At 37.2% G+C, this 24,893-nt stretch overlaps 4 protein-coding genes across 9 annotated transcripts; 2 read left to right on the top strand and 2 right to left on the bottom strand.

The window, feature by feature from the left end:
* Positions 1-98: 98 nt before the first annotated feature.
* On the bottom strand, positions 99-12,729 carry LOC130991612 (SAC3 family protein B). Of its 3 annotated transcripts, none has more exons than XM_057915917.1 (18): positions 12,378-12,729; positions 10,685-10,774; positions 10,193-10,420; positions 9,738-9,842; positions 9,290-9,523; positions 8,417-8,533; positions 7,371-7,613; positions 6,458-6,634; positions 6,118-6,374; positions 5,723-5,823; positions 5,343-5,558; positions 4,374-4,601; positions 4,206-4,297; positions 4,012-4,105; positions 3,602-3,694; positions 2,706-3,499; positions 2,511-2,625; positions 99-1,994 (listed from the first exon to the last, which is right to left on the bottom strand). In XM_057915917.1, the coding sequence occupies exons 1-18, from the start codon at positions 12,494-12,496 to the stop codon at positions 231-233; spliced, it is 5,067 nt and encodes a 1,688-aa protein (XP_057771900.1). In that variant the 5' UTR covers positions 12,497-12,729; the 3' UTR covers positions 99-230. The 3 variants fall into 3 exon arrangements, with proteins under 3 accessions (XP_057771900.1, XP_057771901.1, XP_057771902.1); XM_057915918.1 differs by having other exon boundaries at positions 10,193-10,417; positions 12,378-12,728; XM_057915919.1 differs by lacking the exon at positions 10,685-10,774 and having other exon boundaries at positions 12,378-12,728.
* A 443-nt stretch (positions 12,730-13,172) lies between these two features.
* On the top strand, positions 13,173-14,668 carry LOC130991610 (peptide methionine sulfoxide reductase B5-like). 2 transcript variants are annotated; one of them, XM_057915914.1, is made up of 3 exons: positions 13,173-13,465; positions 14,106-14,262; positions 14,343-14,668. In XM_057915914.1, the coding sequence occupies exons 1-3, from the start codon at positions 13,380-13,382 to the stop codon at positions 14,508-14,510; spliced, it is 411 nt and encodes a 136-aa protein (XP_057771897.1). In that variant the 5' UTR covers positions 13,173-13,379; the 3' UTR covers positions 14,511-14,668. The 2 variants fall into 2 exon arrangements, with proteins under 2 accessions (XP_057771897.1, XP_057771896.1); XM_057915913.1 differs by having other exon boundaries at positions 14,106-14,668.
* Positions 14,669-14,873: 205 nt separating this feature from the next.
* Positions 14,874-17,337, bottom strand: LOC130991611 (uncharacterized). Of its 2 annotated transcripts, none has more exons than XM_057915915.1 (4): positions 16,542-17,337; positions 15,373-15,574; positions 15,254-15,299; positions 14,874-15,120 (listed from the first exon to the last, which is right to left on the bottom strand). In XM_057915915.1, exons 2-4 carry the CDS (start codon positions 15,523-15,525, stop codon positions 15,077-15,079), a joined length of 243 nt encoding a protein of 80 aa, XP_057771898.1. In that variant the 5' UTR covers positions 15,526-15,574; positions 16,542-17,337; the 3' UTR covers positions 14,874-15,076. The 2 variants fall into 2 exon arrangements, with proteins under 2 accessions (XP_057771898.1, XP_057771899.1); XM_057915916.1 differs by having other exon boundaries at positions 15,373-15,569.
* Positions 17,338-18,408: 1,071 nt separating this feature from the next.
* LOC130991609 (putative E3 ubiquitin-protein ligase RF298) lies at positions 18,409-22,591 on the top strand. 2 transcript variants are annotated; one of them, XM_057915911.1, is made up of 3 exons: positions 18,409-18,648; positions 19,233-21,405; positions 21,745-22,591. In XM_057915911.1, the coding sequence occupies exons 2-3, from the start codon at positions 19,240-19,242 to the stop codon at positions 22,291-22,293; spliced, it is 2,715 nt and encodes a 904-aa protein (XP_057771894.1). In that variant the 5' UTR covers positions 18,409-18,648; positions 19,233-19,239; the 3' UTR covers positions 22,294-22,591. The 2 variants fall into 2 exon arrangements, with proteins under 2 accessions (XP_057771894.1, XP_057771893.1); XM_057915910.1 differs by having other exon boundaries at positions 18,451-18,648; positions 19,238-21,405.
* The last annotated feature ends 2,302 nt before the right edge of the window (positions 22,592-24,893 follow it).

Here is a 24,893-nt window from a genome sequence, read left to right as displayed (position 1 = left end):
TCTTTAAAATTTTTATACGTTTTTTTGAATTTCAATATACAGGTTGATGCATAAATAGTAAGTAATTTCATGAGAGAGAGAGAGAGAGAGTAAAGCTATTGGTGTAAAATGGGAAAATACATTCTACAGAGAAGGAAAAGATATTGAAAGTTATTGCTGTCTAGAGATATACAAGCTATTTCTGGTACAAAATGTTTTATGTATTGGCACAAAAAATGTGGCAGATACAATCAAAAATAGATTGACAACTTCTTGTCAATCATGTTTTGGATAATATTACACTTCTCCAACAATTCACTAAGTTTATCAGCATCTTTAGGAGCTTCAGAAGAGGGCGTCTGCAGCGATCCATCATCGTTGTGTTCTTCGACTGCTGAAATATCAGGACTCGTAAACATGCCATTCTGGGGGATTACCTGGTCTCTGGAAGATGGAAAATCAGCAGAATCAGAATCCATTGATGACCATGGTTGAAAGCTCTCGAAATCCATCTGATTCGCCTCGAGTCCTGTAGGGCAACAGCCGACTTCAACCAGTTCATCAAGAGATGGCTGGGGATGGTAAGGAGGTAAGAGAGTAGTATCTTCTGATTCCAAGCTATTGAGGGCTTCTGAACCCGGGGGAGACGAGCTATGCTGTAGCAGGAGATATGTCGAGGACAGTTCTTTGCTATTTAATTTCATTAGCCGCCAGTTGAATAGCCTTCGAAAAATTGAGACCCACCTTGGAATGATGTAATAGGTAGTGTTGTGGAGCTCGAGCGAGGTGCAACTTTGAAGCAATACAGCTGCCTCACTTAGGGCCATGGCTTCTCCCATCATCTGACTAGCCTCTGTTAAATAGTCCACTAAGCAACTCTCTAATCGCGATTTCTGGTTCCCCATATCACCTCCGATGCCAAGACCTCTAGAAAACCACGACAGGTCATCCTCCAATGGCGGGAGCTTGCAGTCATTCAATGCAGACATCAGCACTTCAGTTCTTGAAGCTGAGCTCCATCCTACGCTTGGTAAGTACAATTTTGCAGCCATGGACTCGTCGGTGAACTCCTCAAGCAGGTCGATTTCAGGACAAGGCCAGCCAGTGGGATTTGCATGGGCTGTAGTAGCTACTTCATTCATGGATCGATCCAAAGCTTCATTGAAGATTGAAATGCAGTCATTAGGACCCACTCTGTGAATGTCCATCCCATCAAGAATTTTGAGGTTAGTGTTCAAGTGGGAAAGAACCCGTTCACGTGTTTTTACTCTGCTAACACCGATCTGTGGTGGAGATTCGCGAGCCAGCCATTCTAGTCCTTCTCGAAGACGTTTGTCACTGAAAAACCCATCTAACCCTTGCATTTCAACTTCTTTAAGAGAAATCAAGCAAGAAATAATCACCCTTGACTTGTCAATGTCGTGTAGTCCCAATACTTTAGCTATGTTGGCGAGGTCAGATTCATCCTTGTCGGAGCCACTCAAAATAAGAAGGGGCATGCGAGAACCAGAAGGTAAGAGTGCTACAAGGTCATGAAGCTGTTTTTTCTGGAGCTCTAGGGAAATCCTTTCAGATAAAAGGAAGAGGACTGCACTTGCTCCTGTTATCGACTTATTTATATCCTCAGAGTTCGTGCTCGTGATAACTGATAAACAGCAGGTCAGGTCATCATCAGAGTTGCTAGGAGTCCAACTTCTCCAAATTGCAAGGTCGGGAGATGACACAAGCAGATCATCTGAACCATCACTGTTGGCAGGCATGAGCTTGGAAAGCAACCATGAACTTGCAGTCAAGAGGGCAGGATCATTGTGCAGCCTCGGATTTCCTTGATGCGGAGTCTCTTCCTGAGAACATAGAACCAACTTCCAGCAGATGCATTTGGCATCTGGATTTTTTTCAAAAAGTTTAGAAGCAACCACATCCGAAGGATTCAGCACCGACCACGACCTTTGTTGGTTTTCATGTCTCTCATGCATGACACGATCAATGTTGAATGTCCCAAAGCTGCCTGGTTGCTTTAGAGAAAGGAGCAGTAAAAAAAAACTTAGTATTATTAGAGACAAATATTGGAGATTTGTGTTAATTCCTCTTATTAACTAAAGCCATGCTCTCATTGAAATTATATGCAGAATTGAAGTCACACAACATAGTTCATCACCATTTTTTATTAACCAATGAAGCGAAAAGAAGCACAAATCATATAAAAGTATTTTCACTCAGAAGTTACCATAGCCGCGGACTGAGAAAAGCTAAAATTAATGTGAAAAACTGAAGTGAAAAGTATCCTTCAAAGATTGTTATTCCACTTTGTAAGGAGCTGAACCAAGCTAACGTATACAAGAAAGTAGTTTACAACCCCAGTTTTGAAAAGTCAAAGATTCGTGATTTATCTGGAAGCTTTGAACATAATATTAACCTAACAAAGCAACAGTATAGACCCACAAATGAAAAATACCGAAATCTAAATAGCTATAAGACACCTGGTGCACTTTAATATATAACTATTGAAGGCAGGCTTACAAAATACTCACAACTTCAAGCTGCCAAATTGGTGGGCCCAGTGAAAGCAAATCCATTGCAGCATTTGCTGTAAACTTTTTGTGCTCACGCAATTTCCTTCTATTTGTGGTACGACGCTTCCATATCCTGAAAAAAAGAATGGGTAAGGAAAAAATACAAATATAAAAGACAATATGAAACAGCCAGCAGTAAAGACAATCTACAACCTCAGCATCAACCTAAGTCTGGCTTCCAGGACTTCTAAATCATAATTACTTGTCGTTGCTTCATCAGTTGTATCTTCTTCCACAACTTCTGTTAGTTCTTCATCTTCCCTGTCTCCAGAGAATACAGGCTTTTGTATTGGAATATGAACAACAGAATCATGAGATGCAACTAGAGCTCTGTCTTCCTCAGCAGCCACTTCAGTGACTGCAGTCTGCAGGGTGACTGCTGATGTTTCTTCCAAGTCATGTTTCACCGATCTACCAAATGAATTCCTAAAAGCAGGTTCATACTTGAATTTCTTTTCAGATTCAACAGAACTGACATGAGGTTTAGGGGAACTTCTTGAGAATTCCGATACTAACAGACCAGCTGAAGCCTCTTGAATCTCAAATCCGGTGGTTCTTTTATCTGGTGTAATCGGCGAAATAGAAGCTTTATGCATGGGCTTTTGCACACTGCTTTTTGGAGATAAACTGGTAACTATATCTTGCATTTCCCGATCATAGAGCTGGGGAGTGTTGACAGCTACAGTAGGTTGTAAAGTTGATCTTGGGTGAGGATCCTTCTTTAGCTTGAATTTTGTTACTTCATTATCAGCATATGATTTGGTTTGTGAAGGAAACATGACATTAGTGACAATCATCCTTGACCTTTTTCTCTCCACAAGCTTAGAACGCTTGACAGGAAAGTCACTCTCAACATTGGCAAATGCATTTTCCTTTACCATGTACGGTTCTTCAAATTCCCTCATTGAAAAGCCATGATACTCCAGAAGGTCTCCTACGTCCTCTTCCTAAGTTTAACAAAGAAGATCAAAGAGATGTGTAATTTCCAACATCTTAACAATAGCAAGTTACAGAAAATCTGAATATATACACTCACATGAACACATTACCTCCATCCCAAGCCATTTTGCAACATGAGAGATGGGAATTCCCTGGTTAATTTGCAGGCCACAGTGCAAGGAAGCAAGAGCCTGGGTACGTAACTGGCCAAAGTAGAAAATAAATAAATAAATGACTAATATTCCTCAACACAACTGCAAAGAAAATGTTATTGACTGCAACAGCTGACTTTGCCAAGACTTATATAAGGTGAGATGTAATAATGATAGCAAAAGAAGGACACGGCATTTGCAAATGATTTGAGCAGGCATGTAATGTAAATTACCCCGAGCCCTTGCTTCAAACATATTAGAGCAACTAAAAACAATGCTGAAGAAAAGAAATTGACACAGGTGTCTAGAACTAAGCTTAAATGATTCAGTACAGTAGCAAATGATAATTATGTTAGCTAAGTTCATACCTTTGAAAAATGTGCATGCATTAAGCAAGCTTGAAGATAACTAGCTTTGCGGGCAAGCCTAAAGAAGGCAATAAAATTTCCTGTTCTGCAGGCTCTGTAATAAAGACAAAATAATGTTTAATTATAGTGAATAATACTAACTACACAAGATTATGACAGAGAGACAGCTTCAAAAAATGTTTGGAGAAGGAAACCTGGCCACATCACGAGCAAATAACACTTCTGGAGTTTGCCGCATCTCTGGGGTCATCTTGGCCAGATCTAGCGACAGCTCTGCAGGTTCAACCTGGCATGACTTTCTTATTTGATGGACAACACCAAAATGGGAACTGGGAAATTATTTTCCATGTTAGATGACTTACTTTATACCCAGGATGCTTGTCAAGCTTTAGGAGCGCATAATAACCTCTAAATTCTCTTTCAGATGGCACATGTATTCCTCTTTTCCTGTGATCATCGTAAAACTGAAACAATTCTACAGAAGTTTTGTTCATCTGCTCAATATTAAGATGTGCGTCAAATCCCTCAGAGAACCCCTCTCCTCTGGTATATTCACATAACTCATGCATGGCTATTATGTGAAGTCTGATCTGCCAGGACAAATATAAGTAGCACGAGTTACTTTCAGTAAATGCATGAAAACCAAGAAGAATATAATTAAAACCATACAAAGGAGGGAGATATTGGAAGGTAATGAAGGTGATTGTGAGAGTGATAGAAAGACCACTTAGTGTAGAAGTTGAGTGATAAAGCAAAAGCAAGAGAAGTGTTGAAAGGCAATTAAATACTCCCTCCATCCCTAAAAAATAGTCCTAAGAGGGAGTGGCGTTTCAATAACAATGGTTGAGTGTATTGTGAGTGGAGAAAGGGTCCTACCTTAGGGGTAGTGTTAAGAATGATTAATTAATTGTATTGTGAGTTGAGAAAGGGGCCCGCCATATGGTAGCATAGGTAAATAAGTTGATATATTGAGGGTAATATGTCGTGGGGCAGTGTCTATAAATGGAAAGGGACTTTTTTTATGGACGTACCAAAATGACAAAAATGGACTATTTTTTTTTGGGGGGGGTGGGGGGCGGAGGGAGTATAATTTATTATTCAAAACGTGAAACAATTACAAACATCGGAAAAATCACATTCCTTGTTACTAAGTATTATACTAGGTACATGAATGTGTCCAAACACCAAGAAATAGTTGCAAATACTATTTCAAGAATGCGTCCAAATACTTCCATGCAACTTCGCATAATCTAGGGAAATATAGTTACCAACAGAATGCCAAATAGATCAAAATATGGACTTCAGAACTATAATCAGGAGATGCAAAATACCATTTGCTCCAGCATGGTGATAGCCTCTAGATTGAAAATGTGCTGCATCCTCAAATCCATACGAATGGCCCGCATTCTATCCCATAAGAAGTTATATAAGCCAAGAAATCTATCATCATAAGGTTCATCCAATAAATTCAAAAGATAGTCGATTGTCTTTTGCAAGATTGGCAATGGACGAATAAGCTCTGCTTCCCTCTCGGCAGTCCTAGTGTACTGAGAAACATGAGAAAATGTTCATCAGCAACTTCATGCAATTCAAATAATAATGAAAAAGATGCCCCGCAAGTTTCCATGTTTTAAATAATAACAAGAATGATCACAATATACGTATCCCACCATAATTAAGTATTAGTCAGGGAACAGATCATATTAAATACCTTTTTAACAGCAAGATATTCACTGGTAATGTTCCTATCACCACCCAGGCGTTCATATTGATCCAGGTCTCCTTTTCTTTCACGCTCAGATCTCTCAGACTCTGCCAGTCACAGGTTAAGTGGTCAGGCTGGTGGGTGATTTGTCATGAATATTAAGGGTTTTGCTTCATAAAACTGGAATGAGTGACTCATATTATTCATAAACTTTCTGAAAATGACACTGCATTAGTTCCTCCGTGCTTTTCTGACATTAAGATGAAGCATGTTCCATGGATCAGCAGTTGTGTCGCTTTCATTTATAAAAATGCAGATGTAACAACAAGTAATGTGTAGCTGTGCACCATAACTCGGTCATAATGTAACAACTCAATTGATGACAAATTCCAAATAGGTACCTGGACACATATCTGGACACGATCCAACTATACTACAGGATGATGCTGTGCCTTCATAGTCTGAGAAGACATTCCCACTGGCAGAATCCACCATCATATCCGCTTTGGGATCCTCGGAAAAACTTTGTCTCTCTGACAAAGACAGCTGCTGACTCTTGGCGGGATCCTTTTGGTTTTTAACAGTTGGACGGCTCGGCACTGGTTGGCTTAATTCATCCTTGAAGCGAGCCAAACGCTTTGCTTTGGCATTCAATTCTCTACAGCAACTTATGCAGCTCAGTACAACAAAGTACTCATACAACAAAGTACAATAAGAAAATCAATAGATGGAATATTTTACCGCTCAATCTCCTGTTCAGGATCCAAGTTCTCTTGAGACACTAGACCGGGTGAAGTCTGATGGGGTATCTTGGTTCTTTTTACAGCTGGAACTTCCAATGGTGTGTTTACATCATCTTCAGCACTCATGGGTTGTACAGATGTCGGAGACGGACTTCGTCTTTGGAAACCAGTGCCTCTGAACAGAAATTCTCTCAGTAAATGTGGAGATATAAAGTAAGAAATTAAGAAAAAGTGCACTAGGTTTAGCACCAAATTCATTACATCCATATTTTGTCATGCGATGAAGTCACTGAGTTACATTTATCTAGTAAAAATATATACATATTTTTGAGGCACATAACATTTCTCGATGTACATGACGAAAAAACAACCTGCCTTGACCTCTATGCAAAACGAAGGATGTCACAACACAAAATTACGAATCAAAGTATTAACTCTCACATCCAAGTGTTATCTAAGGACTGGTTGGTACAAGAGTGTAAACAAGAAGTTACCATGAGATAGCTCTGAAATCAATTATTTACATCCTCTTTTCCCATCAGGAAGGGGGAGGGGGGTTTAAAGAGCTGGTGGAAGTAGGGCTGCACTGCTTTATTTGAGAGAAATATGAGCTCATATGGAACCTAGATATATATCAGTAGACCTAAGCCCAGCACCCTATGGTTGACTAAGAGTGTTATAGCTAGACAAAACAATGCAACACTGCATACCAAGTACCAACCTAAAGAATACTTCAGTAACATTATATAAATATTTTTATGCACATCACTCACATGAAGGCATAATATAGTTTGGATATTCAGAGCCCAATTACTTGATAATGAAGCAGAATTTTATTCCCTCTATTTTCTGATTGAGTAAATGGAAAGTTGATGAACTAAAGATGCTGTATGTTCAAATTTCTCTGATACCTTTTGTGAATGTCCAAAACACTAGCAGGATTCTGTGCGAAATTTCCATTGGGGGATGGAATTGTTGGAGACCTTGTTCTTTTTGGAAGTTGAACATTTCCATGCTCAGGCTGAAGCTTTCTTCCTGGTTGATAAGAGGCCGTTGCTGTAAAGACTCCAGACACATCTTCCCGAACCAATGGAGGGGTGGCATTTATGGGGGATTTTGATTGATCAGCAGACATAAGGGAAGAGGGAAATGGCCTGTTTAACAAATCAAAAGCATAAAGATTTGGGACAATGAACTAAACCAGAGTCTCACAAAAAACCCCCGAGATCCCAATCTTGCTCTTAAGTTGTTTACCTGAAAGCGTTTGTTGGGAGGATGCAAAATCAATCAATCATAAGCTTTAAAATAACCAAGAGAACAACATTCTAACATAACTTGTGTGGTGTTAACACCACAAGACTAAGTATTTTTGTGGATTAATTTTCTGTTTTGAATGTTAATTGTAAGAATTGCAGAAGATTCCAATTAAAATTCTAACAAACTGGGATATTGAATAACAACAAAAAATACTAAATATAATAAGATAATCTCAGGGTGAGATGAGCAACAGCTGAACGACAGATATTTCCTCCTTTGACCCCAACTCAAGACCTCTGCTCTTTGACTTATTTTCACCCCCTCTTTGACTTATTTCATCCCAATTCATTGATTCCGAATTTCCAGCCCTAGCTCATCTCTAACCTTCTCAATTACAAGCCCTAATTTCTCTCAACCTAGGACAACTTTTTTTTTTTTTTTTTAAATCCAGTGCTACTTTCCTTAAGTGCTCTGTTTGAGATTTGCCTATGCAGAAGCTAAAATCCAGTCTAGGTGAGGCATGCACAGAATCATTCTTATCTAAAATTTGGTAATTTAAATAGCCACTTAGGTGAGGCATGCACAGCAGCACAGCCATAGTGAATCAACAATTTGTAATAAAATGCATATGCACAAAACAATACTAACAAATAGAGGAAGTTTGCCAAAAGATGACAAATAAGCTTTCACAGATAATTACTTTTGAATTCCTCCAAGAGGCAGAGAAGATTCCCTCCTAAAGGAGCTGCTCTCAAAATCCAGTGGCGGTAAAGACATAGCCTCAGGAGCATCAAGGTCCCTATAGTCAACCAAAGATCTAGAAGAAATGCAAAATATTAGACACAGTACTTGCATTGATTTGCAAAATGTGTAATTATATCACAATCATGTTGCCTTCTGATATATAAATAAAAAGTTCATGTCTCGAAACATTTTATTTTGGCGTACATGGTCTATTTTCTATGTTTCATTTTTTACATATCTGGACTTGCCAGAAATTTCATGACACCCCAGAGAAATTTTAAAATGTTTACAAGAAAGCTCCATTATCACTGTTTACAAATCTGGATAATGTCTTTATTTTCTAATACCAGCATAAAGCCTGAAAACTTAGAACATAGATGCTAAACATAAAAGCAATTTCTGTGTGGATGGCATCAAGGACCAAGCTTAAACAAATACTTTAGTATACACCACATAATTATGGCTTATTCTTTTTCTGTCTTATGCAGTTAAAGCTAAAATATGTACAGAATTACTTGCAAAAGTTAATTATTTAAACCAAGAAAATATTGCTTGTACAATGCAATATTGCTGAGAGGACATACCAGAAATTATTAAAACACAAAGTTGATGTAAGTTGGTAGATTGTACTCCAGAGGAGGTTACTAAAAGATAGGGATGAACGCATTCTATTTTATCTTTTAGCCAATGAGATACTTCTGAAAATAATTCTCAATAAACTCATCTGAATGGCATGAAAAATAACAAAAACCAAAGTTGATAACCATTAACATGATTCCACTTTTACAGTCAATCGTACCCTTTGTAAAAAGCCAATTTTCCAGCTAACCTTTTAGGACCATCAGAGCGAGCATTTTCAGAGGAAAACACAGTGGCAGTGGGAAGTGTTGGGGACCGTGTTCGCTTTTGAAGTGGACCATCAGTGTGCTTGGTCTTAAACATTGGTCCAGGTTGATGAGTACCTCCCGATGGAAAGACTGGGGAAAGTCTTTCTTGCACTGGCGGAGTGATATTATGGCTTGATAACTTCGAGTTGTTGACCCACACAGGAGAGGGAGAATACCTACATAACAAACCAAAGATAGTGGACATAAACATTTAGCATAGATAAATTTACACGACTAGTTAACAAGTGATAACAAGAATTTCTTCAAGATCTTTGCGGCAAACAGCTCCAAGAAAGCCTGAAAGCTTATTTCATTTGCATAAATCTCAATAGACACCAACTTCTAGACACCTGACACCAAGATGTAAATCCTTCTTGCTAACTAACTTACTGCTGAACGTCTTGAATATGAGGACGCTGGCCACCAGCATATACACTGTTATGAGAAACTGGACGAGACAATCGCGCTCCATAAGGATCTGAGTAACTCTTGTCACTAGAAAGCAAGGACAACCAAAAGCAAATGTTAGAAAGAGAACATGGTGTATAATCCGAAAGTCAATAAATCTCTTGGTGAATAAATACACTTGCAATCAAAAAAACAAAGATACAAAGCTACGGTCAGAAAAATTTGTTACCAAGAAGAAAGAATTCCAAATTTAAACATAATCGCTATCACTCTTACAACACTAAGCTTTCCAGATCACCATAAACACACACCTGTTACAACTTGCTTTAGTCAAGAGATATGAAAAACGTTTCAAAAGTGCAGTGCAGCCGATATGTAAACTTGCTAACTGGAAGAATGAAACTCAGAGGAAAAAGCCTGAAAGACAAAGGACTTACCTACCCAGAGGACTCCTGGATGCATTTGAAATTTCATGAGGAGATTGAGTAAAAGGTGAACTAGTTCTTCTAATAGATTGGACTTCTGCAGTCTTTATAGGGCCACCGGGTCTTAAATGTCTTGACGTAACCTGCTGAAGATCAGCAGGAGGCCTTTGATATTGGGCAGCAGGATCTTTCAGTGAATGTGCCTTCACATCACCCCGTCTGAAAGGAGGCTCATTGCTTCTGGAGGAAAACTTAAGCCGCATAAGCACATCAGATCATTACAACTAAACACAGTAAGCATCCACATGTGCATGGTCTTGTACCCTTTTCAGGAAAACCACAAAATCTCCCTAGTCTTGGAATTGCTATCAATTTCTAAAATCCTAGGGAATGCAACAGAAATTTTTTTTGCAGATGAACAGCATAAAGCACTTGAAGATAAATCCAATGAAGTAAATATAAACATAGAGTTGAAGATTGACGATAACATTTCAGAAATATTACTTTTGTGTGCCTGGAAGAGAATGAGTGGAAATAAAAGGCCGCGAAGATATGCCCTCAGAAGCGTCAAGATCCCTATAGTCAATCGAGGACCTGACCGAAGAACACCAACCGGTCAATGGAACATACTCCCTCCGTCCGCAATATCATTTCCACATTGTGGACGGCACGGGTTTTAAGAAAAGTGGTGGATAGTAGTGGAAATGTAGTGAGTGGAGTTTGGGTCCCACAATTGTTGTGAGTGGAAGATTGTGGACCCTACTTCTATAAATGGAAGTGGAAACGATATCGCGGACGGACCGAAATGGCAAATGTGGAAACGATATTGCGGACGGAGGGAGTATAACATATCAAGGAAAGTCAGCCATCTATTAGCTGTCTAAATGCTGAAGAGATTCCAAAACATGTCAATGTTATCAGATTTTTTGCCAGCTGCATACAGCTCTTAGTATTTTAAAAACCATTTAGCATTTTCATATGTTTAAATGATGTTTAATCACAAACCTACTTCAAGTAAGTTGTAGCACTGTGTGACTTAATGTTCCCTGACTTGTGAAGACAGATAAGTGCAGCTAAACTCATTAGATGAATTTGACTCCCAATGCTGACTTATCAAGGATAAGTAAAGAATTGGATTGTGAAACAAGAACAATGTCAGATGGTGTAGAATAGAGTAAGAGGAAATCCCTTATGCACCACTTAATCCAGAAATTCAGTTTCCTTTAACTAAATCCAACCCAAAACTTTCAATTATCCAATCATGATGCTTTTTCTTCTTTCACTGATAGCTCATAACAAGAAGGAAAATACAGTCTATTGACAAATCAAAAACCAGAAACAAATACATCATCTTTACCTTTTGTCACTGGATTGAGGATTCAAGTTAGTGACAGGGGTTTATGTTTCTACAATTTCCTTTTACTTGAGTATATTGCATAAGCAACTTAATTCATATGGCACATAAAGTTCACACTGCCAAAAAGTAACTCATCTATCTATTTCTTTATAAGCTAATATAACAAAGTAAATAAACCTTCACTAACAGAGTACATGCCAGTGTGAAGGCATTGCAGAGACTACAGGAGATTTAGGCAATTCAAAACTAAATTCGAACTAAAATCCTTAATAACTTGTTTAGCACTTATTTTCTAATAAATTACATTAACGCCACTGTTTTCATTTTCCTGTATCAATAACCAGATAAATGTCACTATAACGGAGAGCAAATAGCCAAGCATAAACACCTAAAATCCTAATCTCACAAGTGCGAAGCTCAACACAAGAACAATGAAAAGAGGCAAAACCAAGTCTTTATCGGCCAGCAACTTTTTAGAACAGCTTGGCACACAATACACAATAAACCAGAAGCGAAAAACTCCAACGATCCATCCCCAATTTCGCCATATAATGAGCGGGAGACTGTGAGAACAGAATCAAAAGCATCGGATACTCACACTGTCCCAAGTTTAATTTTTATCGAACTATTAAAAAATAGGATGTCAAACAAGACTAGCACCAGCGCTACTTTATGCGGTTCCGCAGTAGGAAAACCTTATTTGAGTACACATAGTTTTCAGCTGCGTGGTTGCCTAAATCTCAGTCGATATAAACTAATGCAATTCCCTAATCCAGCTTAGATTGCGAATGGGAAAAGAAGGGGGAAAAAATCACGCACACACGCACAATTAAGACGTACCTGGGCGGGACTGGAAGTGGCGAAGAGGGGGACGGATGCCGAGGAAAATTGGCGAAAGGGTTTTGAGCCCCAGCCTGTGCACTCGGACCTGAGTTCTTCCCAAATCCGCTAAATGCCATAGTCTTCTTAAATCTCAAATATTGTGATCAACAGATGTACAACGTGTACGTCTCAAAATCCAGCAACATAGATTTATAAGCACATGTGTAGAGAGAGAGAGAGGTGTCCTCTTTATTTCCGATAAGAAGGAGTTGCAGCATCCATTATTAGGGTTCTAAATTGGGGGAAGGGTTTTTGAGATTGAGAAGATGGTGATGCAGATTGCCAGAGGATACGTCGTCGTATACCGATGAAGATTTTCTATTAGAAAATTTATAGTTTCCCTCTAAATAATTAAATAAAGAATCTCATTTAACTTTTTAAATCTTTTCTCTTATATTTAATTTTAATTAATACTATAGTTTTATCAAAGCTCGTGTTCACCCTTAAACGGAATTCTGGGAGTATAATTATAATACAGGTGTTGAATGTTTAGATTTAAAAAATACAGAAATTATCATTTTTTCACACAATTATAATCAAATGTATGATCTTTTCAATAATCAAATGTATGGAAAATATTATCATTATTAAGAATATAAACATTGTGTAGGTGTAAGATTGTAGTTTTAAAAAAATATATAAACAGCTTTTTATAAAACAATGCTTTTTATGAGTCTAAAATTAATTAAATTTCAAAAGTGATTTGTACTTTTCTAAAAGCATTTAAAGCACTATACATTTTTCTACTTATTTGGATATTATTAAACATGTTTTTGCTCACGTTTGGAAAATTAGCATCTGAGTCGCGAAGCCGTCCACATTCACTTTCTCACTCATCAAATTCAAGGCGAGAAACTTCTCACTATAAATAGCATCCCACAGCCACTGCTCCTGCTCCAAACAGATCAATCAAAATACTGAAAAAAACGAAAAGAAAAGGAATTTTGTAAGAGAAATTTAATGGGTTCAGTGCAGAAAGCAGAGGAGGAATGGCGAGCCATTCTCACTCCTCAGCAGTTTCATATTCTCCGCCAAAAGGGAACCGAGTATGTTCTTTCACCAATTTTTCAATTAATTTTGTTTAGTATTTTCCCAATTTTTAATTCGTGTAGACAAAATTCCACTGTGTAGAAATTGTTTGTTTCTCTCTTTTGAAGTAAAGATAGTGAATCAGTTGTGGTATTGGCTTGACACAGTTTTTCAAAATTTTGGTTTACATTTCTGCAAATCATAAAAATGCATAATATTTCTTCTTTACTTTGCTCGAAAGAAAGAAAACTGGTCTTATTTTTTTGTTGGTAAATGAAAATTTTAAAGCAAAAAACTTTTCTTTAAATTTATTAGTTTTTCATAGTGACGTGTCTGCAATGTATAATTGCTGATCAAGAATGGCGCTTGAATTAGTTGAATTAGGAGTTTGCAAATACAAAAGAGACTGAAAAATCTAACTGAATTGATAAATGTGATTTGGTTTGGTTTAAGAAATTGAAAACCAAAATATATTTACATAATTACATTTGTGTATAAAAAGGAAATCTTTAGACGTGTAAAATGAATACATAGAAAGAAAAAAGGATTTAAAAAATCTATTGAGGTCACAACTCGATCTCTACCTGCCATTATTTTGGTACAGACCGAATGCTCACCCCTTACTTGGAAAAATTATGTATGTTTTGATTTGCGTAGGCCGAGAGGGACGGGGCACTACGACAAGTTCTACGAGGAAGGGATATACAATTGTGCCGGCTGTGGAACGCCGCTCTACAAATCAACGACCAAATTTGACTCCGGGTGCGGTTGGCCCGCCTTCTTTGAAGGTGTGCCGGGTGCCATCACCCGTTCGGTTGGTATCCCAACTTTTTTTATGACAATGTCTCATTTCGTGTCTCACTTTGTGAAATTCATGTTTGTTGTGTGTTTCAGCCCGACCCTGATGGCCGGAGGACGGAGATCACTTGCACCGCCTGTGGTGGCCACTTGGGGCATGTCTTCAAGGGAGAGGGGCACCCGGTGCCGACAGACGAGAGGCATTGCGTTAACAGCGTCTCGATCAAGTTCGTGGCGGCCGGAGCTCCGGAAGCCACTCCATAGTGTGGTGCTTGATGGTGTGGAGAGTTTGGCTTGTGATTTCTTGATGTTTAGTTGTGAATTTGTGATGGATTTTAGTTAACATCGGTATTGCAAGAGAAAGGTTTCAGGATAATGTTGTGGAAATTGGCTTTATCAATGAATTTTCTGTAATTTATGCATATTTTTCATAACTATTTTCAGATTCTGGAGATAACGAGAAGAAAAGCATAAATATTGATAGTAGCAAAAGAGTTTCTCTTTGAAAAGACCAGTTTAGTTTGATTGGATTTACATAATCAATAAGTTAAATTTGGTTCTATTTGAAAATTAGTTTAATTCAATTTAGTTCGATTTTGTACCAACTGAATGCACACAAGAATGAAGTTTTGGAGAATTGCTGCTGAAATTATCTTATTATAAAAACAAGTAAGAAATAAATCAATACATGCTTCTCAAAATTAATTATCACCATGATAGTATTCAAAATCGAACAAATAAACTGATTTTCTGTTTATTTATTTTTACTAACTAATCCAAATAGTAAGTAATAATCACCATATCTCCATCAATTTTCTTAGTAGATCTGCTCAGTTATTTCTTCCATTATTGCATGCTTTCAGGAGTTGAACTTCTGCACAAGATAAAGAATAAAACAATAAGCCAAAAATACCCATAGAAACACTTCATCAGAGTTTTGTTATCTAAAACAGAAAATATGCGACAATTTTGCTGAAAAATAACTTAAAATAATATGACGATGATACCTTTTTGACAAGATTTCCAGTTCCTGTTGGAATTGATAAGACAATCCTGCAAAATCAAACTTGACTATAAGAATGTTTATAGGGTTTAAGCTACTACCAGTTCACACACACACACACACCTGTAGAGCTAAGTAGACAGAGGAGCATTTTCCAAGCTGCTTGACATTCTCATCGTCCTCGTCTGCATCGCTTTGATGCAGTTCGGGTGGTTGTGAAAATAGTTTGCTTGGGCTTGGGCTTGTGCTTGAGCTAGGTTTAGCCGGTTGGTCCATGTCGGTGATTGATTCTTTCACAAGGATGAGAGCTTCTTTTCTAGCTTTCCTTGGAGAAAAAATAATTCAAAGAAATCAGCACTTGATAGATATTAGAATAAGACTGAAGAAAGCTTAACAAAAGACATGCGCTTGGATTGTAATATCTGTTCTTTTTCTTCCTTAGGAGTTGCATGAGGAAATTTATGCATCAAATTCTTAAAAAAAAAGGAACATTTCAACACTAAATATTTTTCAATCATAACCTGATATAGACTGGAGAAATACTTTATGGTTTATAGTTATCCCATTCTAACTGGATTCGAAAAAAACCCAAATTTGTTATGGCTACCATAAAGCATACAGAAAGCAAGGCCAAAACATCTAACAAATTTCGGGTTCGGGACCGTACCCGAAAATACATGAAAAATACTACCCGACCCCACCCCAAACCCGGTCTAAAAATCGGTTACCCTAATACCCGAGTCGGGTATTTGGGAACCCAAATTTACCCGACAACAGGCAATTTATAGTTTGCTTTTCCAATTTGGGTACTGATCGGGCAACTAACTATATTCTGCCAATCTAAACTTTACTGGCCAATTTCAAATGTAGTCACTTTAGATCACCTTCGTATATGTAACATATATTCAATTCATATGCTCGTCTAACAAAGAAATCAAGACAAAAAACCATAACCAAAATACAATCTTGATATGTAAATATACTCCAATTAAAATAACTCCACCAAAATTCACATTTGCTACTAAATCAATAGAGGAGAATGCAACTGGATAACAAAAAAAGCTCTTGAAAAATCAGCTCCTAAACAAATAAAAGATCAATAATAATCGTGATTATATGAATCCAAAATCTTGTCCTTCTTCCCCATTTTTCTCTCTGAATTTTTGTTATCTAAACAATGAATTTAGAGTAGCAAACCTATGAATCCCCACCCAACTCCAACACCACAGCCAAAATCAAGCACATCAATAATATGCACAATTTTATTCAAGCATCAAAAGCTCAAAACTAACCCAAACTGCTGGGTGCGCCAGTGCGGGACACTGAGACTGCTGTAGCGCTGCCGGAGCTCAGAGTCGGAGGCGAGCGAAGGCCGAATGGGCGTCGCCGTTTGCTGCAGCGGGGTCGGGTTTGGATTGAGGAATGCAGAATGCACTAATTATCTGATTATTCCTAGATCAAACTAAAGAAAACTGAAACAGAGAAATAAACATAAAAATTCTGCGTTCTCACATTTTTTATCGAGGCACAATGATCAATCCAATAAACATTTTGCAGCTGCATAAGCAGAACGCCCCCTCCCCCAAATTATTAAAAAAAATGTGAAAATGGATACATCCACTGAATAACATACACCGTGATTTTATTCGTGCAGGAATTTCGATAAAATATGATGTGTCTCTTGCTGCATGTTTAACTAATAATTCATACTCGAGCATAAAAATGATGCAATCGATTAGTTCTATTTAGCGCATACCTCAATAATTCTCAAAAACGAATAAATGCTGCGGTTCTCACTGAAAAGTAAAATGAAAATGAATTCGCTTCACGGAAAATAAAAATTTTAAAAATAATAATCCAAAAAAATAGAATGATACCCACCTGTAGAGGTTGGAAAATCAGACACAGCAGAAACTGTAGATAAGAATTTGTTATGAGCAGGCGCGCGCTACTTGGCTTTCGGGTACCATATTATTGGGGCTTTTAGTTAAAATCTATGAAAAAAGAGAAAGGAAAAAGTAAAAATCGATGCTTTAGGGTTTTTGCTTTGGGGAGAAGGGTTTTGGAGATTAAAGATTTGATAATGAACCTTACGACGTCGTATACCTGTTACTAGAGGTCTATTCTCGAGCACTTTTTTAGTTTTTTTTTTTAACATTTTTTATCTTTTGAGTTATACTTCACTTTTTTGACCATTGAAATCTTATTCCATATCACCTTTTTTTAGCGATAATTTTTTCTAAAAAAAAAATCCATCCTCAAGAAAATAGTCAATATTCTGCAAAGCTAGAAATTCCACTGAGTTATTCGATTTCGAATTCATCATCTTTTCAATTCAGATAAAATTGGGATTGAGATTGTATCTAGATTTATTTTAAAGAGTATATAAGATATTTAAAAAAATAAAAATTACAATATCTTCAAGCTTTATAATTTGTTAATTAAAGTATTTGAATAATTAAATTTATAAGTTATAGAGTGGATTGTGAAGTATATATAGAGAGTTATAATTATAGAGATGAAATTAAAAGAATACATGATAAAAATAATTCAATAATTTATTTCAAGGAGCTTATAAGAACTTCAGTCAAATATCCTCGTCTGTCATCGTTAATCATTAGTGTTTCCTATCAAAAAATATAAAAAAATTAAAATAATAATAAAGTATCGATTCGATCATAACTAATAAATCCATATCCGCAATTATCAAAAACTGATCAAAATTTAATTTGATTTTTAAATTTCACGATCGAAGCGAAATCAAATATTGTATTGATTGAATTGAAATGAACCAAAATATTTCGATTCACTTTTGTAGTTGCGATTCGATTATGCCGACAACTAGTATAAATTATACTTCTATTTAACATTCCAAAATTATCAGAAACCGTTATAAAATAATTAAATAATTAATTATCCAATATTCCAATAAAAGAGAATAAGAATTATTCTAAAAAAAGATACTACAAAAATTGCAATATGTTTCTGCAATAAGAGTAAGATGGGTATTTCCCATTATACCCCTGGAGCCAAATGACTATTGCATCTTCTTATTCGAGCTCTCTAACTCACACGTGTACAAGTCTCAACCCGGGTCACGTGCAAATGCCAACACCTTAACCGAACCAAAATAAATTGGAACAAAAATAAAGAAAATGAAAAAAGACAATCTTTTCTTTCCTCAAAAATAAAGAATAAGAGGAGAAGAGAGAGAGAGAGAGAGAGAGAGCAATTGAATTCTCTAAGCTTGATAGAATTTTTACTTTTTTATTAGTATTATACAGGCAAAAAACAGAGAAAAAGAAAACATACACAACTATCCATAATCTCTCCACTTACATCCCCATGCTCTTAGATTTGCCAATCGTTTGATCGCCCAAAATTCACAAGCTGCAATCGGTACGAATCGATGATTCAAAACATCCCAAGAATTATGAAAGAATCTCACTGTTTTCTGGGATCTTCAAGATATGCATAAAAATTGAATCTTTTTGTTGTGATAATCTTGATGTGGGCTTTTCCCAATTTCGATTGTATTGATCTGTGCGATTGTGTTGAATTGGGAAGGTGTTAATTCGCATTGACTATTGAGTTGTTGTTTCTGGGTTGTAATCTTGTTTTTGTTTTTTTGTTATTGATGTGTCTCTTGATGCAGATGATTTTGTTTCCTTTCTGGTAATCTTTTTTAGTGAGTGAAAACAGTGGCATATTCTGTAAGTATTTGCTTTACCTGATTAATTTGGGTCTGAATTTATGTTAATGGTTTTGGATTGAATGGTAGTGAATCTTGATTGATTGAGCTGCTCTGCTAAATTGCTAATGTAATGATGATTGGATTTCTGTTTATTAGCTTATTCTTTCATGATTTTTTAGCGTCAACCATATTTTCTGATGTTGTGTAAAGTCAAGCTGGAAGTATTTGAGAGGATTGTGTGGGATGGAATGATTGAAATGGCAAAGTCTTGAAAACATTTGTTGTGCAGATTAGATATGGCATCAATGGTTGCAAAGGCGTGTGGCAGTACTTCCAGTCAAATGCCGGTAATGACGGTTCAAGAAAAGGGAAGTAGGAATAAGAGGAAATTCCGGGCTGATCCCCCGTTGGCTGATCCGAATAAGGCCATCCCTTTACCTTCGAGTGAATGCACCAGCTTTGAGTTCTCAGCCGAGAAGTATGAGAGTCAGGGGCATATGAATGGGTGTGATATGTGTTGTATAAACCAAGATAGTTCCGATCATACTCTGAAACTCGACCTTGGATTGTCTTGCGCTGTGGGGACGTCTGAGATAGGCATGAGCCGGTCTAGAGAGGAGATGGAGGCATCAGCGGATGACTTCCGTGATGCTGATTGGAGCGACTTTACAGAATCCGGGCTAGAAGAGCTCGTTTTGAGTAATTTGGACACAATTTTCAAGAGTGCTGTAAAAAAAATAATTGCTAGTGGTTATAGTGAAGAAGTTGCTACTAGGGCTATTTTGAGGTCTGGCCTTTGGTACGGGTGCAAGGACATCGTATCAAATATAGTGGACAACACGATATCTTTCCTTAGAAGTGGACAGGAAATCGACCCCTCTAAGGAGCACTATTTTGAGGATTTGCAGCAGATGGAGAAGTATATATTGGCGGAGCTCGTTTGCCTTCTAAGAGAGGTCAGACCTTTCTTTAGCACCGGGGACGCAATGTGGTGTCTGTTGATATGTGATATGAACGTGTCGCACGCTTGTGCCATGGAAGGTGATGGTTTTCTTGGTGATGCGAGTTCAAATATGAACCCCTCCGTTTCTGCTCAATCTCAGTTGAGATCAGAGCTCAAAAACCCCGAATATAACATTTTAGTTCCTTGTAAGCCAAACGCCTCTGTTCCGTATGCTCATAGTTGTCCATCTGAAGCAGCTCACCTGGCTTCGGTTCACGGTGGTCGTAGCTTCCAAACAGAGGCGCCTAAGATAACTAGTGGTCCTAACTCGAAGCTAAAAACATCTTTTGTTTCGAACGGACTTGTTCCAGATAAAGATTGTCAAAATTCCGCGCCTAATATCAGTGAAAAACCTTTCACTGCATCAGGAGTCTCTACAGTTTCTGAGGAGAAGTTTCTTGGTAGTAGGAAAGTTTCTGCGATAACCAAAAGGGAGTACATATTACGTCAAAAGTCGATGCATTTTGAGAAACACTACCGCACGTATGGCTCTAAAGGCGCATCTAGAGCTGGTAAGCTTAGCAGTTTTAGTGGCCTAGTATTGGATAAGAAACTTAAGGGCGTGGCAGAGTCTGCAGGCGTAAATGCCAAGAACAGCCCGTTCAAGATTAACAAGGGAGTCGGTTTTGATGTCACTCTAGAGAATATGAGTCGTAATCTTTCAACAACTACAGCGTTTACTTCAGCTCCAACGTTTGGACTTGAGGCTATTGATCAATCTTTGTTGCCTAAATCGAGTATCTCATCTGCCTTGCCTGTGGTACCAGTCAAAGCCTCCCCTTCTTTACCCGTTGCTGATACGGAGCTTTCTCTTTCTTTCCCTGCCAAAAGCATTGCTAATCCAATGCCAATCAGCTACAACATTGATGCTGCCAATTGTGGTTATCTTGGCTCGTCAAATGATAAATCTCTCAGCCAGTGGGCCCCCCAAGATAGGAAAGACGAGATGATAATGAAGCTGGTTCCGAGAGTGAGGGAATTGCAAAATCAGCTCCAAGAGTGGACGGAGTGGGCGAATCAGAAGGTCATGCAAGCTGCACGAAGACTTGGCAAGGACAAATCCGAGCTTAAAACACTTAGGCAGGAGAAGGAGGAAGTGGAGAGGCTGAAGAAAGAAAAGCAAACGTTAGAGGAGAACACCATGAAAAAACTTTCGGAGATGGAGAATGCTCTATGCAAAGCGAGTGGCCAAGTAGAGCGAGCTAATGTTTCTGTTCGCCGGCTTGAAGTTGAGAACACTGCATTAAGGCGGGAAATGGAAGCTGCTAAGTTACGTGCTGCAGAGTCAGCTGCGAGCTGCCAAGAGGTGTCAAAAAGGGAGAAGAAAACCCTGATGAAGTTTCAGTCATGGGAGAAGCAGAAGAACGTTTTTCAAGAGGAGCTCTCGGTTGAGAAATTGAGATTGACACAGATGCAGCAGAAACTAAAGCAGGCTACAGATGTACAGGATCAAGTTGAGGTATATACACCCCTTATTCTATTGTAAACTCACTATTGCATGTAGATTCTTCTGCGAATATATTGATTTTTCGACCTGCTATAACATGTCTACACTATCAAATTCACAACCTTGAGAAATTACTGTAACTATCTAACTAGAAGTCCATGCCTGATTTATATATTTGACTGGAATTCCTGTGATTACACAGCTAAAGTTAGTTATGGAATTAAGAAATGGAGGAGTTTGAGATAAATTTTTGTATCGATGTTTGGTTTTACATTGTTGTGAAAACCTTTAGTTTCAATCTCTTTGTAATCTGCCGGTATTTGACCATGTAAACTATCATGACAATTACAGGCCAAACTGAATCAGGAGGAACAGGCGAAGTGCGAACTGCTTACACAAGTCGGTTCGTTGAAAAAAGAGAGAGAGCAAATCGAAGTCTCCACACAATCAAAGGAGGATATGATCAAGTCGAGAGCTGAAAACAATCTACAGAAGTATAAAGACGACATAGCAAGGCTCGAAAAAGAAATTTCCCAGCTGAGATTAAAGACCGACTCGTCCAAGATAGCTGCCCTTAGAAGAGGTATAGACGGGAGCTATGCCAGCAAGCTGAGCGACTTCAGAGACGCACCGCTCCTGAAAGACTCCGCCATCTCTTACATCTCCAAAATGGTGGCGGCCACGGATCTCCGGGGCTTCACCGAGAGCGGGGGTGTGAAGCGCGAGAGGGAGTGCGTGATGTGCCTCTCCGAGGAGATGTCCGTGGTTTTCCTCCCTTGCGCGCATCAGGTGGTGTGCACAATGTGCAACGAGCTCCACGAGAAGCAGGGAATGAAGGACTGCCCTTCCTGCCGTGGCCCAATCCTGCGACGCGTCTCTGTACGTTACGCTCTCCCTTAAAAGTTATTATATCACAGATGAGATGAGTTTACTAAATAATATTTGTGTGGAACTGATTGACAATAAATATTGGAAGTGTGGACACAACCCCCCAAAACAAAGAAAAGGAAAAACACAAACAAAAAAAGAAAGAAACCAAATGGCTTGTGTTTGAGTCTGGTTTGTATATGGTTACCCTATTTTTTTTTTTCTTTCCTTTTTCGAATAATAGTGTGGAGAAGTTCTTGTGTCTATCAGTACATGTATTCCTGTTTAAGAACATATTTATAAACTCAAGTGGAGATAGTTTTGGCTTCAAGATCTTGCTGTTCATACTATGCATTCTGCAGCTATGGATTTTTTTTGTGTTGTGAGATTTTTGAGGGGAAAGAGTTTCTTGATTTTTTGTTTCATTTGCTTTATGAGAGTGTTGTGTTTGTATCTTTATGTATTTGGGGGATCTTTGTGGAAGTTATACCAAATTATTTGATTCTTGATTGTCTTTGTTATTGATTTCGTTTGAGCTTAGTTTCATAATAGCAATCGAAATTGAATATGTTTTTCATGTTTGATGAGACATATAGGTTGCCTTTATACGAAGAATATATTATCTTACTATATTTTGCATATACAAAAATTAACTCATCATGCATTTTCTTGTAATGATGTGATGATTTGGGAGTCGAACTTCCCAGTTTGGCTCCTGGAGTTGGTTCGTCGAGATTTAAGTTAATGAATTTCCGTTCTTTACCCCTCAAAAAAAAAAAATTGATTTTCTATGAACTCCAATAAAAGAAAAAAAAATAGAAAAATACATCAGATTGTACGTGGGTGGGAAGGCGTAGGGTGGAGCCACGACTCGAAGACGCCGTGGGCGTACTCACGGGCGTCGCCATGCACTGTGGAAGTTGGCGCAGGCGGCACAGGTCCTCTTTTTTTTCAATCAAATCAGCTTTCAACACGTCAGCTTCAGTTGATCGGAATTTTTGACTCGAATTATAAATTGAACAACGGAGATAAATACATGCTATTTTTATAATATTATACATTAGGGTTCAATATTGAATATGGTGTCAAAAATAATAATAACTCTATACATAATGAGCCTAAAAATACCAACATGGTACAACACTTATCAAATCTATGTAAGCCCAATTTTTATTTTTAATTTTATACTTATGTGTTATTTTATTTTATTTTATTAATTCGGCACATGACATAACTCTACCTGAGTTCAGTTTAATTTTTTCGTATTATATTTTAATTCGAGCACTTATCTACCTGAAGTTATTTTAGTCCAAATTTTTTGTGGGTTACTTTTCAGTCAAATTTTGGGTGATTCAAGCATGCATGGAGTGTTTTGACTGAATTGATTATTATTTTTCACTTTTGAATGTAAACCATCAATAAACAAAATTGTGAGGCCCACTGCATTAATATTCTCCATTTTGTTTTCAATTATTGTATTAATTCCATATTTAAAAAAAAACTCGATACATTATTTCAAAATTAAAATAAAACTTCGAAATCAACTCAGACTCACATCATTTTATATCATCAAGTATAATAATTGAACTATCATATTATAAATAATATAATTTTATAATTTGTGATATGTGATGTATATATAGATAAGAAAGATGGGCTCAGACTCCTCTCTTCTTTGTGTCCAAACACTTAGCCACGTGTCGTCACCTTCTTGACCAAATAGTATCTTCCAGCATCGAGGGAGTAGGTCCCACTTAAACACTTTTATTTCGAATAAATTATTTTCATTTGGAAAATCACCACCACCAAATAAAATAATTATATCCGAGTATATAATTTAACCTTGAAACAAAAAAAAAAGTAAATAAATATACCGCAAAAGTCTTTTTATTGGAAGTTAATTACAATTTACCTTCCAAAACCGGCTGCTGTTTGTCAATCAATTCAGCCAATTCGTGAAGTGTTATGAATTGTGATCAATTGCTTGGGTTTATTAAACATAATATTGATATCTTTATATTCACATGCAATACGTATTTGTGGTAGAGTTTTATATCCACACGATGGTGCATCAATTATCGAAAAATAATTAGATTTTTATGCCTTTTTAGAATAACTTCAAAAGTTTTTTTTATTATTAGCTAATTTTATTTTATTTTATGTGAGCGTTTTAAAATATTATAAATATTATTTTATCTGGTCTTGATGTGCGTGCCATAAGAGACAATCGAAGCCCACAATTTTTTTTTTCAAATTATAATATTTTTCTTCCACTAGAATATATCCTTCTAAACCAAATATAATGCATGCGAACAAATTATTATATTGTAACCACTACATATAGTAATACAATAATATTAAAATAAAGGGGTTATGGTAAAAAAAATACACGAACGTTGAAAAAAGTTGCAATTTTCACATGAACATTCAATTAAGCCAAAAAAAATATGAATTTATATTTTTGTTGCAATTTTCACATGAGTTTAACTTTCGACGAAATTAGAATTTAATTGACAGTCGAAAATTCACCTAATGCTAGTTAGATGAGGAGTATTTAGAAGCTCGAAAGTATAAGAAGACAAAAATTTAATATATTTGACTTAATTTCGACTGTCAATTAAGCTTTAATTTCA

The sequence above is a fragment of the Salvia miltiorrhiza genome, chromosome 7 (assembly GCF_028751815.1).
Source record: "Salvia miltiorrhiza cultivar Shanhuang (shh) chromosome 7, IMPLAD_Smil_shh, whole genome shotgun sequence".
Taxonomy (NCBI): domain Eukaryota; kingdom Viridiplantae; phylum Streptophyta; class Magnoliopsida; order Lamiales; family Lamiaceae; genus Salvia; species Salvia miltiorrhiza.
The sequence above is the reverse complement of the archived record's forward strand: the minus strand, read 5'-3'. Positions and strand labels throughout refer to the sequence as shown.